Here is a 15,186-nt window from a genome sequence, read left to right as displayed (position 1 = left end):
TCAGAGAAAGAAATTATGCAAATACTGATGAAAAGCATAGTTCAATTAAAACAAGGTATTTTATCAAACATCAAATACACAACACATTAAGCGAGAACAGCGAAACAACCGCAAACAAGCAACTATTTTTTTTATTGTTCTATCGTAGATCTGCCGCATTGATCACTAACATGAAGTACGACATTTTCCTGTGCTTACTGTGGGTTCGCAAAGAAGATATGTCGGTTATGGTGTTCGTGTTCCGCCACTTAGCACTGTGTGACCTGTGGCTTATTGTGTCTCTGCAGTCCTCAGGTTAAATAAGCTTCGTTTTCAGAAAAAATGCCTAATGCAAATTTCAGAGTGCATCCGATTATCAGGTGCGAAATTCACAATAACACATTAATTTACCAAGGAAATTAACCAAACAGTCGTATGTTTTCAGAAACTGTTATTTTACCTACACGCCCAGTTTCGTTATCTCATTGATGCCATCTTCAGGCCACTATTCGCACCAAGCCCAGAGAATCAGGCACATTAATGCCTGCATAACTGGAGCCTCAATACATGGATTCAGTGAATTTTTTGTGGAATGTGTGCATCGAGGACTTGAGAAGAGATGCAGAAACTGGCCGTGTAAACAAAATAACAACTTCTGAAAACATACTGCTATCTTGTGAATTTCCTTGGTAAATATCTGACCGGCCGCTGTCCCGTATGTGACACATTAAGTTCCTTCATATGTCCATTTTCCTCCAGGAAAGCAGTGCCATACACCAAGCTCTAATATTAATACGTTATAAAGTAACGATCTCTTCGGATACCTTCGATGTCGCCTCACATTTTACGCGAGCAGTCGCCTCAACCGCTTCGGGTATCCCGACACGATTTCCTTCCAACCCAAATTCTCAACTTGTCGCACACTACACATGTGCCATCCACCATCCATTATCGTCATCGCCCGCAGCTTTACTCAATTCCCGCCCGAATTCGGACGTAGTGTGCACCCGCACTCAAGTTATCGTTACCGTCAAGGAGCATATATATTATTATTTATGTCTGTTCTGTCGGACATATCTGAATTGCTTTTTCACCCCACCGCAACCACTTTGATAGGTATGTGGTTTTTATTCCCTCAGCGGTTCTTACCCCACCGAGGTTCTTTCCCGACTGTAAGTGCCCGAGGACGTGCTGAAAAGTAATGCCTACGAATTTTTCACGTGAAAACTCTTAGAGCTTTTTAAACAAAACAAACGTTATTAACATTCACCATGTTCATTCTTCATATCTACGTATTTATTTCTCTATACAGTCATCCTGACGACGAACATATTTCTCCCAGCGAGAGACCAGTTTGTTGATACCGTCACTGTAGAATGTTGACTTCGCTGACGGAGCCACAATCTTACCTCTGCTTGACTGTTTCATCACGGTCAAAGTGAAATTCTTGAAGGTGCTCTTCAAGTTTTAGAAATAGATGAAAATCTAATGGGGCCAAGTCAGAACTGTATGGAGGGTAATCGATGACACAGAACACAAGATGTGGAGCTGTAGCAGGTGTCGCAGTGTTCGTGTCTGGTCTCGCATAGGATTGTCACGCTGAAGAATAGGATACTCCATGTGTGGACGGCCTCTTCATATTCGAAACTCGATTACAGCACGCTGCGTCTCGCGCACCAACGTAGCTACGTCTCGCACCACCATGTTACGCGCTGCAATTCGGAGCCCTCTAGCGGACTGCAAATACGTATACATGAAGAACAGATGTGTATAGTGTTAATAACGTATGTTTTATTTAAAAAGCTTTAAGAGCTCTCACATAAAAGATTCAGAGTAATTATATTTCAGCACGCCCTTGTACGTATATACATACATTTATTTTTATTAAATGGATGGATTATTTGACAGTAACTTCGTTTTCAGCTTATAACTCTTTGAAATGTCTATTTAACGCATCAAACTCTACATTCGTCTTCCTGTTTGTAGAGGACCAGCCGGAAAGGGAATAAAATTAATTCAGCGCTCAAGTTTGTAGCCTACATCCATTAGATCAGCGTGTGTGATACTGCATCTGAATTGTAAGTATAAAACACACACACAAACTTGCAAACGCTCGTATAATTAACAAGGCGATTTATTGATACGTCACTCTTCTTTCCCATGAACGCGTATCTTACTTCTCCACGATGGATTACATCAGTCATTCTTCAAGACGTCATACGTCTCGCATAGCGACATTAGTGACATGCACTATCTGAGCACTTCTATATAGTGCGTAACTGGTCACTACATGTCACTTGAGGTGGACTCGCAAGTACAAAAATATAAAACCAGGGAATATTGCGTTGTCAGAAAAGAAGCAGTAACAGTAGAAAGGGACGGTCAGGAGAGCTCACTGACCTCGAACGTGTACTAGTCATTGAATGTCACCTGAGTAACAAGTCCATCAGGGACATTTCAAACCTTCTTAAGCTGCCCATATCGACTGTTGGGGGAACAAGTGCTGTCGATCATTGCCGAAGGTAGTAGGAAAAATCGCACAAAATCACCGGAAGGAATGACTCGTGAGTTCAAAAGTGTTACCAACAGTCCAGTGACAGTGTGTAGGAGGATACTAGGAAGGCGGTACAATGGTCGAGCACCTCCTCGCAATGCTAAGCGAAGCTTGAGGCGGTGTAAAGGGTGACGCCACTGGACAGTGGATGACTGGGAACGAGCTATTTGGAGTGATGAACCATGCTACACCCTCTGGCTGTTAGATGGAAGAGTTTGGGTTTGCCGAATTCCTGGAGGACGTTACCTGCCATCATGTGTAGTGTCAACAGTGATGTAGGGAGGAGGTGGTGTTACAGTAGGGGTGTGTTTTAAATGGTTAAGGCGTGGTTCCGTTACTGCGCTTATGAAAGCTATAAATCCGGAGGGATATGAACACATTTTACATCATTGAGTACTGCGTACAGTAGAGGAACAGTGCGAAGGCACTGATTGTTTGTATCAATATGACAATGCACCCCGTAATAAAGCAGCATCTGTGAGGTATTCGTTTGTGGACAACAACATTCCGGAAATAGACTAGCCCGTTCAGAGTCCCGACCTAAACCCAATGAAACACCTTTGGGATGAGTTGTAATGTGAATTTCGCTTCACACCCCAGTGTCAAACATCACTACCTTCTCTGGCTTCGGCTCTTGAAGAATAAGGTGCTGCCATTCCTGCACAGATATTCAGATACCTCATTGAAAGTGTGCCCAGCACAGTTCAAGCTGTCATGAAGGCGAACGACGGACACACCCCATATTAACGTCCAATAATAGGTGTCTGGATTTGTTTGATCAGATAGTGTGTTCATAATTGTACCGATATATAGCGCATAAAATTCGTTGCGAGTTGGTAAAGCCTAGACGCTGCGATTTTCATGTCGGCAACAATGGTGATACGGTGATCTATTTGACCAGTATTTCTAATTTATATTACCTGACTTTGTTTCTGCAACCAGGGAAGAACTGGTCGAAGTGTCTTCGCAGGTCGCCTGGAACATAGAGCAACATCTTTGAGAAAAGATTCAGAAAAAGAAATTTCGTACATCGATCATGTATCTTGGATGAAATTTCAGGAGAGCACTGATTGTGATTAATTCTGCATTCTTAGTTACTTTTAGATTTAAAATAGGAATGTGTGGTTGTCGGTATTCCAGGTTTTTATTTATTTGTAACGGCATACAAACTCTTTCGTGTCTCTCTCTCTCTCTGTCTGTCTGTGTGTGTGTGTGTGTGTGTGTGTGTGTGTGTGTGTGTGTGAGAGAGAGAGAGAGAGAGAGAGAGAGAGAGAGAAAGAGAGAGAGATTGGGGGGGGGGGGGGGAGGAAGAGAGAGACTGACCGAGAGAACTGGTGAGATATACATCTACAGTAGATCGTCACGAAAAGTATTTAGGGAGCCACATATTGACAAAGTAAGTACATTGTCTTGAAACAGATCCGACTACCCTGGGTCACGAACATTTTCTTGAAATGGGCGCCGCTTTGTGACATACGCTGTTCGTCTCTGCCGGTTGCGTCGTTCAGTATATGGGCCATCCTGGCTTTCACTCATTCATAGAGACTACCGATTGTTAATACCACGCTCTTCGTTCTTCTTCCTTCTTCTTTCTCATCGGCCTCATGAGAAGGATTCGCGCCAAAGTACCTTATTCCAGATTCGTTGGCGATATCTGCCTGACAAGAATGTGAAAGGGAGGAGGAAACTAAATGAAACTTGACGGGTTGAGAGGGTATGTGATGGTACTTCAGTGATTACGATATCCAGGTAATTTATAAAGAACTTGGCAGTATGAGCTCATTTACCAGTATGACGTTGCGCCCCTCTGCACTGGATGGATGCACTGATTCGACTGGGAAATGTATCACAAAGCCGTTGTATCCTTTCCTGTGGCAAGATTGCCCGCAATTGTTCTAACTGGTCCTTGACATCCTGGGTACTGGTATTAGAAGGAAGTCGACGTCTGGGCTGGTCCCATGCTTGCGGCAGATCTGGAAATCTTGCTGGCCACGGGAGTAAGTCTAACTCGACATCACACATACAGTTCATAGAGACACGTTCCTTGCGTTGAAGGGCATTGTCCTGTTGGAAAATGGTACCGTGGTGACATCCTGTGAGAGGTAACACATGAGGATACAGGGTGTTCGTGACACCTGCTGTGCCGTCAGAGTTCCCAGTCACTACCACCCATGACCTGAAGTCAAGCCGGTGGTTCCCACACCGTGACGCCAGGAGTAACACCGCTGTGCCCCTCCAACACAATATAAGAATGGGATCTGTCTCCAAGTCGCCGCCATACTCAGCGACGATGGTCACCCGCGGTAGCGCAGAACCGCGATTCATCGCTGAAAATAGTGCGATGGCATTCATTGGCTTCCCAGTCACGATAACACTTCAAACGCAGCCATTTGTGTTGTGTTAGCGACAGCCTAAGTGTGGGATGGTAATTCCCTACTCCGGCTGCTGGTAGTCTCTGACCGATGATGCAGAATGACACAAAATGTTCCATGGACCGCATTACTTGTTGTCGAATGGCAGACGTCAAGTGGTTGCGATGTGCTTTGTGCATAATACAGCGATCCTCCTTGTGGTGGTCGGATGTGGTCGACCGGAAACCTTGTTACGAGTAGGCTGGTTTTCATGTTCCTATGCTGTTCTGCATCGGGCCACTGTCATATATAAATGTCTCACAAGTCTGAGTACTGAACGACTCGACCAGCCGACCTATGGAGACCTACAATGAGGCATCTTTTAAACTTTGTCAGGTGTTGATAACGCTGTCTCACACGAACACATAGCATCTCGGTGTCTTTCATAGTGGTCACTCAACAACTGACGCTCCCAGCCCCATGACACACCCTAACAGCCCTGGTAACAACATTAAATACGAACAATACTAACGTACTCTGGCGCTCATTCTACTTGTCACAAAGAATTGCCCCTATAATCGTTTACGCACCAGCCAACGGTGTGTATGTGTAAGAAATTAAATTGACATTTGACTATGTTTTCTGGCTGCTTCGCTTTTTTTGTAAGGCCGTCTATTTGCATTTTCTAGGTCTGATCATCATATAAGCACCTCCCGCCCACCTCCCCTGCTTTCCCAGTACGGTCAACCTCATAGGGAACATAATGTGTAAAAAGAGGTGTCACTACGGGCAAATTGAGAATTTTGTACGTGAAGCTACAACTTACTGTTTATTAGAAGTATCATTTCCTAGCCCACTGCCAGTTGGACAACTTGAATTATCAGTAGATGGTAATCTATTTCTTACAACGCTACTAACTATATAGCAATTCCCATATCTCACACAGTAATGGCTGTCCGTACCCACAAAAAGAGAAAAGTTCATGTTCCAAAGTGATGCAGGTCGCGTTTTCTCCAGGTGCCCCAATATAGTGAACGCCACTCCTAACTATAGAGCTCCTTACCTATCAGGAGCGCAACACAGCTACAAGAGGGGCTCCTCACTGAATCTTCTACGTTGGGCTACTTCCACTGTGTTTCTGATTTCCCCAGGGAATCTTCATCAAATTTTCTTCAGTTTATGATTTTGTTCATAGCTGTAGTTCAGCAGTTGCAGAATATTTCCACAAAGATAAAAAGTGAGCCAAATAAAGGTTTTTTTGTTCAGCTGACGACAAACTTTTTATCTTTGTGGATTTTTTTCAGTTTTGTGACAGACGACTATACTGTGTTCCAATAACCAGATCTTCCAAACTGTTCATGGTCAAGGTTCACGGTCATGTAGAATTTTTTAAAAGTGCATCATATTCGCCGTTGACTGCAGAAATTATTTATTTCGGTATCGCAGTTTCGTCCTTTGGGCCATTTTCAAGTGGTACTGCAAGATTTTGGTTCAGCACATGTCCGACTTTAAAATCCTCCGACATGTGTTGAAGCAAAATATTTTACTGTACCCACAGGCCAAAACTGCAATAGCGAAGTAAACAATTTCTTCAATCACCAGCGAATATGACGTCCTTTAAAAAAAAAGATCTTCCGAAGGTTAGAATCCCAACTACGCCTTTCTAATGTAAAAGCCGCTTATGTGGACTCGCTCAACCTTAATTACGAACATCTAGACTGAGCTTTTTATTTCTAGCATACATTTCTATACAATGTAAAATCACTTTCCGAGCTTCTAAAAGTTCGAATAAATTTATTCTGTAGTTCTGACAATCGAGACCACCGTTCTGCATCTCAGTAATGAAAAGGGAAACTTCACTGTGGGGAAATATGGCCTTCAAAAGTCCAAATCAAGTTTACTTATACACCAAATTTCTCTGGAGACTTGCAGTTCTCGGTCGTCTACAAGAGACATTATAACAGCTCTGGTCTAGCAGAAGGTAACAGAAATGGGAGAGTCAGGCTGTCTTCTGTACTTGGACCCAATATAAGTAGATATCACTGGATATCAGCTCACCATGAGATACTGCTCAAAATTATACGCTGCCATGGAATAAAACGAAAGGAGTATTCTAATCGGCTATAAAATGTTGTCTTACGTTATTGTGAGATGCCTATTTGATATTGAAATGTAGGATAATGTCAGCGTCACTCTAGATGATCATGTAGAACCAGTCATAACTGCGGATATGACACTCATGAAGGCGAGCAGCCCAAGCAACTTGGCCACACTTCAGCTTCTGCTTCCTACAAAAGAAGTATACTGTTAGAGCCATTTCTTCTTGACGCAAAGAGCCCTGTCAACATTTCTCAAAAAATGTCACAGTAGGTTTTCTAGACATTTGAAATTACAAATCAGAGTCCCTTCCAGAGAATCGAAGCGATAACTATTAATTTCAAGTATATCGGAAAAAAAATCGACCGTGGCGTTTAGTTAACAATCCTGCCTGATGCCTTAAGTGATTAACACAGTTGCGTGAAATCCAAACTAAATGCCTCTGCCTTATACGAGTCCGGTTTTACTCCTGCATCGGCTCCAAACAGTGAGGATACAATAAAATACTCAGCAATATTTTTCGATGTTACTTTGTTCAAATTAAATTTTTAAAAGTACGGAACTGTCTCTATAACTGAAGACAGAATAGAAGAGCTATGAGGTCTCGTAAGCGTAGTCTAAATTTTATTGTTGATGTTTAAGAGCGGATTTAGTGGTTCAAATGGCTCTGAGCACTATGGGAATAACATCTACGGTCAGCAGTCCCCTAGAACTTAGAACTACTTAAACCTAACTAACCTAAGGACATCACACACATCCATGCCCGAGGCAGGATTCGAACCTGCGACCATAGCAGTCGCGCGGCTCCGGACTGAGCGCCTAGAACCGCTAGACCACCGCGGCCGGCGCGGATTTAGTGAATGCGGATCTTAACAACATTATTTACTTAATAAGAAACGGATAAGGAATACAAGAGTAAAACCTTTTGTCATTGTCGAAATCGCCAGAAACAGAACATTAGCAAAATTGAGGTGAGAGGCGGCCATGAGGCATTTAAGTAAATAATCCGGCATTCGTCTGTAGTGGTTCAGAGAAATCGTGGAAGACGTAAATGGGAACGGACCGACGTGGAGGCAAGTCAAGTATCTTTCCGATGAACTACTTCAGTAATTAATTTTTTTTCAGAAATCTCAGGATAAACTCTTTACTGAACAACGGTTATTTCTCGTTGAAGGGGAATGAGGTTGAACGGCGAAAATGTGACATACGCTTATTTTAAAACTGATAATCTGGTAGACATATTACCAGACTTTTTCCTTACTAAAAAATAATTTCCACCCGTCGGCTGTGAATTAAATAATTCCGAGTAGAGGAAGTTTCTAGGAATCCTACATGAGTCGTATCATTAATTGCTTTAGTTGGAACTTCCAAAAATAAATTGTGTACATGGTGGGTAACACAGGTATAAGAGCCTTTTTACTTCTGCTTTCATGTAGGTAATATTAAAGCGAAATATGCGCATAAGGGACTCCACGAAAATAACATTTTCGCCAGAATATCCAAGCGTCTCATGTTTTAACGCTACTGTACCGTATGTATATTTATCTACATCTCTTGCGTAGTTTTTTTTTTTTAGGAGTGGCGGGTGAGAGGGGGGTTGGAAATCAACCTTCTAACTGGTTTCATGCGATCTATCAAGATTTCCTCTCCTGTACCAATCCTTTCATCTAAAAATAGCACGAAGTTTTCCATTATTTGTTGTATATTCCAACCTATGTCTTCCCTTACAATTACTACCCTATAAGGCCTCCACTAATACCATGGAAGTTATTCCCTGAGGCCCCAACACATAACCTCTTAAGTAAGAGCCCTTTAAATTATGAATCAACTAGATAACTCACTCTTTCACCCTAATACTCAAAATTAGCTGTTGAAAAAAACTGGTGTATGACGAATTGATTCATTTCCTCCAATAGCTTAACCTGAACATGAGATTTTTTTCCTGTATGCTATTACATTATCATATAACTAGCTCGCTCGGTGGAGTCTCAGCAACGTACAGATGTGTGGGAACTCAGAGCGAATTACGTTACAGCCGAAACGTCTGAAAGTTTGCTATTCGTATGACACTAGCGAACCAGCTTGCTCCTGTCGGGTTATTGGAGCAGGGACTTGGTGTATTTTTGAACAGAAGGAATGACGAAAGCCACGTGGACCATAGCTTAGCTCCCTGACCCGTCGGTATGTTAGCACGCGATACCAGAGGAGGGAAGTACCAAGATCAAATACTAACGTGAACATAATGGCTGCCAAGTTTCACTTGAAACTTTCATAGTACACGTATTCACTGCTGTTTTCGTGCGTTCTTTTTCTCGGACATTAGTGCTTGTCCATCTGTGAACGCATTAAAGAACGAACATTTCAAACTACAGAGATAAAAACAGATTATTTCTATTGCATCATCCTACCGTTCATTTGAAACGAAAGAGGGAAGATTAACTCGTGACGTCTTGTTGACTATTAGAGCACTAGACAGGAAGTATAACTTTACCTTTATAAAGAAGCCAGAGGGAACCAGCCGAGTCATTATCGAAAGAAACGGTGGGTAAATAAACTGAAAATATTTCAGGAAACAACTAAAGACATAATTCAAAACGGCCGGGCGGCGAAATGAACCACCCTTTGACAGAATCCGAGCCCATCCTCTTAACTATTGCGCCACTTAACTCACTGACTAATTTTAATGCTGTACGATAGTCGAACGAAATATGAAACTACCAATGATGACTACGCATTTACCTAAGACATTCAGTTTCTTTCTACCTGTTTACTCCACTACTGACGATTCTCAACATCAACTTCGACGGAGTCATACATTAATATGCAATACAATCAATACACATTATTTTCTTAGTGTTGAGATCCAAGCACAATTTTTTCTGCATGTCGTGCAGGAGGGGAAATATTATCGTGTCTCCGCTGCATCGATTCAGACAAAATACACAAAAAGATACATCGCGGAGATCGTAAAATGTTTTAATCATTTGTTGTTGTTGTTGTTGTTGTTGTTGTGGTGGTGGTGGTGGTCTTCAATCCGAAGACTGGTTTGATGCAGCTCTCTGCTACTCTATCCTGTGTAAACCTTTTCACCTCCGAATAACTACTGCAACCTACATCCTTTTGAAACTCTTTACTGCATTCATCTCTTGGTCTCCCTATTCGACTTTTACCTGCAGCAATTTCCTCCACTACTAATTTGATGATCGCTTGATGTCTCAGAATGTGTCCTGTCAAGCAATCCCTATTTTACTCAAGTTAGGCCACAAATTTCTGTTCTGCCCAATTCTATTCAGTACCTTCTCATTAGTTACATGATCTGCTCATATAATCTTCAGCCTACTCTCTTCTTGTCTCACCTGTCTATACCTCTATACCCCACCTTTTTTTTCATACAGGGCTAAACTCCAGACAAATACCTCCAGGGAAGACTTTCTAACACTCAAATCTATATTCGTTGTTAACAAATGTCTGTTCTTCAGAAACGGTTTCCTTGCCATTGTCAGTCTATATTTCATATCCTCCCTACTTCGGCCATAATCAGCTATTTTGCTACCCAAATAGCAAAACTCATCTACTACGTTTATTATCGAGTTTCATAATGTAATTAAGCATTTTCAAAAGTTATAATGTTCATATTTACCTTCATTTTTCCTCACCTTTTACGGAAACGGCGTATTTGGGAGAACTGATTTGCACTGCATTTTTTGTGGTGTCGGAGAAGTATGACCCACTCCAATATTTTCGAAACGGATGATAAGATACCTTTTGGCCTGTAGTTTTTGGGATACCTATGATCTTTGGTTGGTTTGGGTATAACAATGACCTTGATATGCTTCCACTGGACGCCTGAGGTGGCCGAGCGGTTCTAGGCGCTACAGTCTGGAACCGCGCGACCGCTGCGGTCGCAGGTTCGAATCCTGCTTCGGGCATGGATGTGTGTGATGTCCTTAGGTTAGTTAGGTTTAAGTAGTTATAAGTTCTATGGGACTGATGACCTCAGAAGTTAAGTCCCATAGTGCTCAGAGCCATTTGCTTCCACTGACTGGGAAAATGCCTGAGTTTTAACACTGAATTCACGTGACTGTAAAATTTTACCATGAGTGGGAAGTGTTGGCTCTGTCGTAGGGTGAGTAGTGGGTTACGATGTGAGACTTGTTCAAAGTATTTTCATTGGGGGGAATGCAGTGGGATAGCCAGTGGGCATTCTAGCGAGATCCTCTTCTGGGAATGGAGAATCTGTAGTAGAAATAAGTTGATAGAGGAGCAGGAGCGTAAGATCTGTGCCCTTCAGGTGCAGTTACAACGCGCAAAGGAGGAACTAGACAGGTTGAGGAGGGTGAATGGTGGTGGGGAATGGGAACTGGCATTTGGCAAGAAGGCAGCTAGGAAGAGGAGGTATTCAGACAGTTATACTTTGCTTATATGCAATAGATTTAACCAACTGTTAGAGTTGAGTGAAGAGGAGCCTCGTGTAGCTGTACATGTAGGGAACATGCAGCAGTCCTGAGCGGTTAGCAGCCCTAGGACAGTTGTAAAGTCTAACAGAAAAGAGAAAGTTCAGCTGGTAGGTAGTTCTCACGGTAGAGGTCTGGGCCAGCAGTTGCAGCAAGTGTTGGGGAGTACCGGGTCACCAGTATTGTGAAGCCTAGCGCAGGGTTGGCTCAGGTGACTGACGGCATAGGGGAGTTATGTAGGAATTTTACGAAGGAGGATCACGTAGTGATAGTGGGTGGAGCAAGGAACAGTCTTCATAGGGACGGGGAATATTATGTATGTGGTGACCTGGTAAAATAGCTACTCAAACTGGTTGCGCTAATGCGCATTTGGTGCAATAGTTTCAGCGTCATGATAAATCTCAGTGGTGCCAATTGGGTCTATAAGTAGATCAGGATTCACTAGGTATGGCCTCCACATCAGTAGGTGGGGGAAGGTTCAAATGGTTCAAATGGCTCGGAGCACTATGGGACTTAACACCTGAGGTCATCAGTCCCCTAGAACTCAGAACTACTTAAACCTAAATAACCTAAGGACTTCACACACATCCATGCCCGAGGCAGGATTCGAACCTGCGACAGTAGCGTTCGCGCGGTTCCAGACTAAAGCGCCTAGAACCACCCGGCCACACCGGCCGGCAAGATTTCACTAACGAAAAGTATTAGTTCAGGAACTTTGTTATTTACGCCATTTGCATTCCAGGAAATGATTTTAAAGTTTTCCACTGCTACGTTGTTCACCATTTAAGGATTGTTGCTCAGTAGATGTAATAAGATTTCTGATATTGACTTATTTTGTGGTGAACAGATGACTGTTGCTAGACTTCTACAGAGCCAGTTTAAGAGGTCTTTTCCCCTGGAATGCGCTAACATTTGTAAAATATTTATTAGATTAGGTATGGCATTGTGATAATCTCTGCGAGGAGGCGTTGAAGTATGTGACAGTTACGGAGAACTCAAGTTTGGCCGTAGAAGGTGCTGGTTAGCTGAAAGTTGCCGGAGAGTGCCTTTCGTTATGTCGGCATATGATGTATACCTCCTGGGGAATGAGGTGTAACGTGGCTGGACAGCCGGAATGGGCGTGTCTTGTTTGGCACTGGCAGCTGTTTATGGCAGCAGGGATGGCTCCTGCTGCGCGAATGTATTTACTTGGCGGTGCTGGCGCTAGCGTAGTTACTGATAAGCAACGCAACCTTTGTATGACGCAGTATGGCTTCCGCCACAGCTAAAGCAAAAGGCCGGAGAGTCTCTGGGATTTTTATAGTCTGAAATGAGCTGATTTTGAGCGCACTTTACACAACTCGGTTCCACATTGCAATGTATTAACCAATGATTAAATCTGTGACACCTATGACAAAGTTTGGGGACATGTGATCTTCCACAGTTAGACCTGAAATGCGACATAACTTTTGCAGCTTTAACAATACGAGTTAATATTACTAAGAACAAGAGATATGGTCGTTTGTCATATGGCGAATGGATTTTTACTACATAACTTTTTTGATATCTTTGGTTCGTTAATTTAAGAGCAATCTCTTCCTCTGCGGCTGGTCCCGGCGGAGGTTCGAATCCTCCCTCGGGCATGGGTGTGTGTGTTTGTTCTTAGGATAATTTAGGTTAAGTAGTGTGTAAGCTTAGGGACTGATAAGCTTAGCAGTTAAGTCCCATAGGATTTCAAACACATTTGAACATTTGAACAATCTCTTCCTCAGATGTGATCGGTAGCCCTCTAACGACTACGGTTTGTTAGTCTGATCAATTTCATAAGGGAAATTTTGAAAAAACTAACACACTTCCCGTAATCGTTAGGGGTCTCAGTCGCAATGCTTATAGCATCACGTCGCTATTTAGCCAAGTAAGAATGAGTAAGTCCGCCCGGCTAGCCGCGCGGTCTAACGCGCTGCTTCCCGAGCGGGAAGGCGTGCCGGACCCGGCATGAATCCACCCCGCGGATTAGTGTTGAGGTCCGGTGTGCCGGCCAGCCTGTGGATGGTTTTTAAGGCGGTTTTCCATCTGCCTCGTCGAATGCGGGCTGGTTCTCCTTATTCCGCCTCAGTTACACCATGCCGGCGATTACTGCGCAAACACAGTCTCCACATACGCGCACACCATACTTACTCTACCATGCAAACATTTAGGGTTACACTCGTCTGGTATGAGACGTTCCCGGGGTTGGGGGTTCCACTGGGGCCGAACCGCACAATAACCCTGGGTTCGGTTCGGAGTGGGGCGGCGGTGGGGTGGGTGGACTACTGTGGCCTGTTGTGGGGTTGTGAACCACTGGGCTACGGTGGGACGAAGCCACTCCGACGGTTCTAGGTCCCCAGTTCAATACACAATACACAAGGACGAGAAAGGATCCTCTCTAAATCTTTTTGCTATATCTTTCCACTTTTTAGTGTTGTATACAAATACGGGAGGGATCATTATTTTTATTGGTGGTTGTGGAGAGTTTTTATTGACAGGAGGTTCACTTTCACTGGCACAAAAATTTGCAATAACTTCAAAGCGATTTTGAAGTGGCAGGTTACATTGTACTCCTTGAGGCCACTGTTGTTCCACTGTCGAATGGATACCTGCTGACTGCCATGGTTGATGGGGTGGTCGGTGGACCATTTGTATGACGTTGGGAGCTGACGGCTGACAGTGCATCCGCATATCGTCGGTGAGCGGCGGTAGCTGGCCTCCTGGTAACAGAGGCTGATCGCACTGCTGTTGACAGTGGACGCTCTTCGGGTCTTGAACAAAGTGAAGATGCTGTGCAGTTGGTTGTACGTTGTAGTGACGTTGTCCTGAGAACACGTGTGGCCCTAGATGCTGTTGGCATTGGGAAGTGAGGTTGTGGACGGTATTAGGACGAGGAATAACTTCCGGAAAATCCGTCGGATTATTTACAAAGTCACTATCTTCGATACCTTCCATTGTTTCTCTACGCTTTGTTAACGGATCACAAATGCGCCGTCGCATGATTGTATGAATGTCCTGGCGCCGTGCTACAAAACGCGGGAATAATTCTTTGCACAAAATCTGACACTGATATCGTGATTAGCACAAATAATGTAGTGAACGTACTTACGTGAAGGCGCTAGCGAAGGATAAACAACTTTGCAGTGAACGATGTGCACCAGACGGCTGATAGTCTCGGAATGACTTCGTAACCTCTTCAAATCTGCGTCTGCCATCCGAGAACATGTAATGCGCCCCCTGCAACAACCTGTCATCCCGCACCGTTGATCAAAGACTAGCAGCGGCTGGAATAGGGAATTACCGTCTTGTGCCTAGGCTGCCGTTAAATTCACAACACAAATGGCAGGGTGTGAAGTGTTACCATACCCAGGAAGCATGGATTTCTCATTTATGGAGTCGCATTTTGTTCGGCGATGAATCGTGGCTATGTACTACCTCGGATGACCGTCGTCGGCGAGTGTGACGGCGACCTGGGGAGGGGTCTTATTCCTCTAATATTGTACAGAGGCACAGCGTGCTTCTCAAGTCGTTATGTTTTGCGGGACCATCGGGTAAGACTTCAGGCCACGACTGGTAGTGAATGTGGGATCTCTGACAGCACAACGCGACGTCAGGGACTTCCTGGGTCCTCACGTGTTACCTGTCACGAGGTAGTATCGCGGTGCCATTTTCAACAAAACAGTGCTCGTTCACTCATGCACGTTCGTGAGGTACTCTCGGGGCCACCCATATACTCAGATCTGTC

At 43.7% G+C, this 15,186-nt stretch overlaps 2 protein-coding genes across 2 annotated transcripts in view; one reads left to right on the top strand and one right to left on the bottom strand.

Annotated features, from left to right (window-relative positions):
* LOC124556146 (serine/arginine repetitive matrix protein 1-like) overlaps positions 1–15,186 on the top strand; it is a 290,854-nt gene that overhangs the window by 169,338 nt on the left and 106,330 nt on the right. The gene's annotated exons all lie outside the window — the stretch shown is intronic.
* Positions 1–15,186, bottom strand: part of LOC124556539 — an 86,646-nt gene that overhangs the window by 61,494 nt on the left and 9,966 nt on the right. The window contains exon 2 of the mRNA XM_047130493.1: positions 3,454–3,508. Within this exon, the coding sequence (XP_046986449.1) occupies positions 3,454–3,508 (55 nt within the window). The remainder of the gene's footprint in view (positions 1–3,453; positions 3,509–15,186) is intronic.

Source organism: Schistocerca americana, chromosome X (assembly GCF_021461395.2).
Source record: "Schistocerca americana isolate TAMUIC-IGC-003095 chromosome X, iqSchAmer2.1, whole genome shotgun sequence".
NCBI classification, from domain to species: Eukaryota; Metazoa; Arthropoda; class Insecta; order Orthoptera; family Acrididae; genus Schistocerca; species Schistocerca americana.
This window is presented reverse-complemented; position numbering and strand designations above follow the sequence as displayed.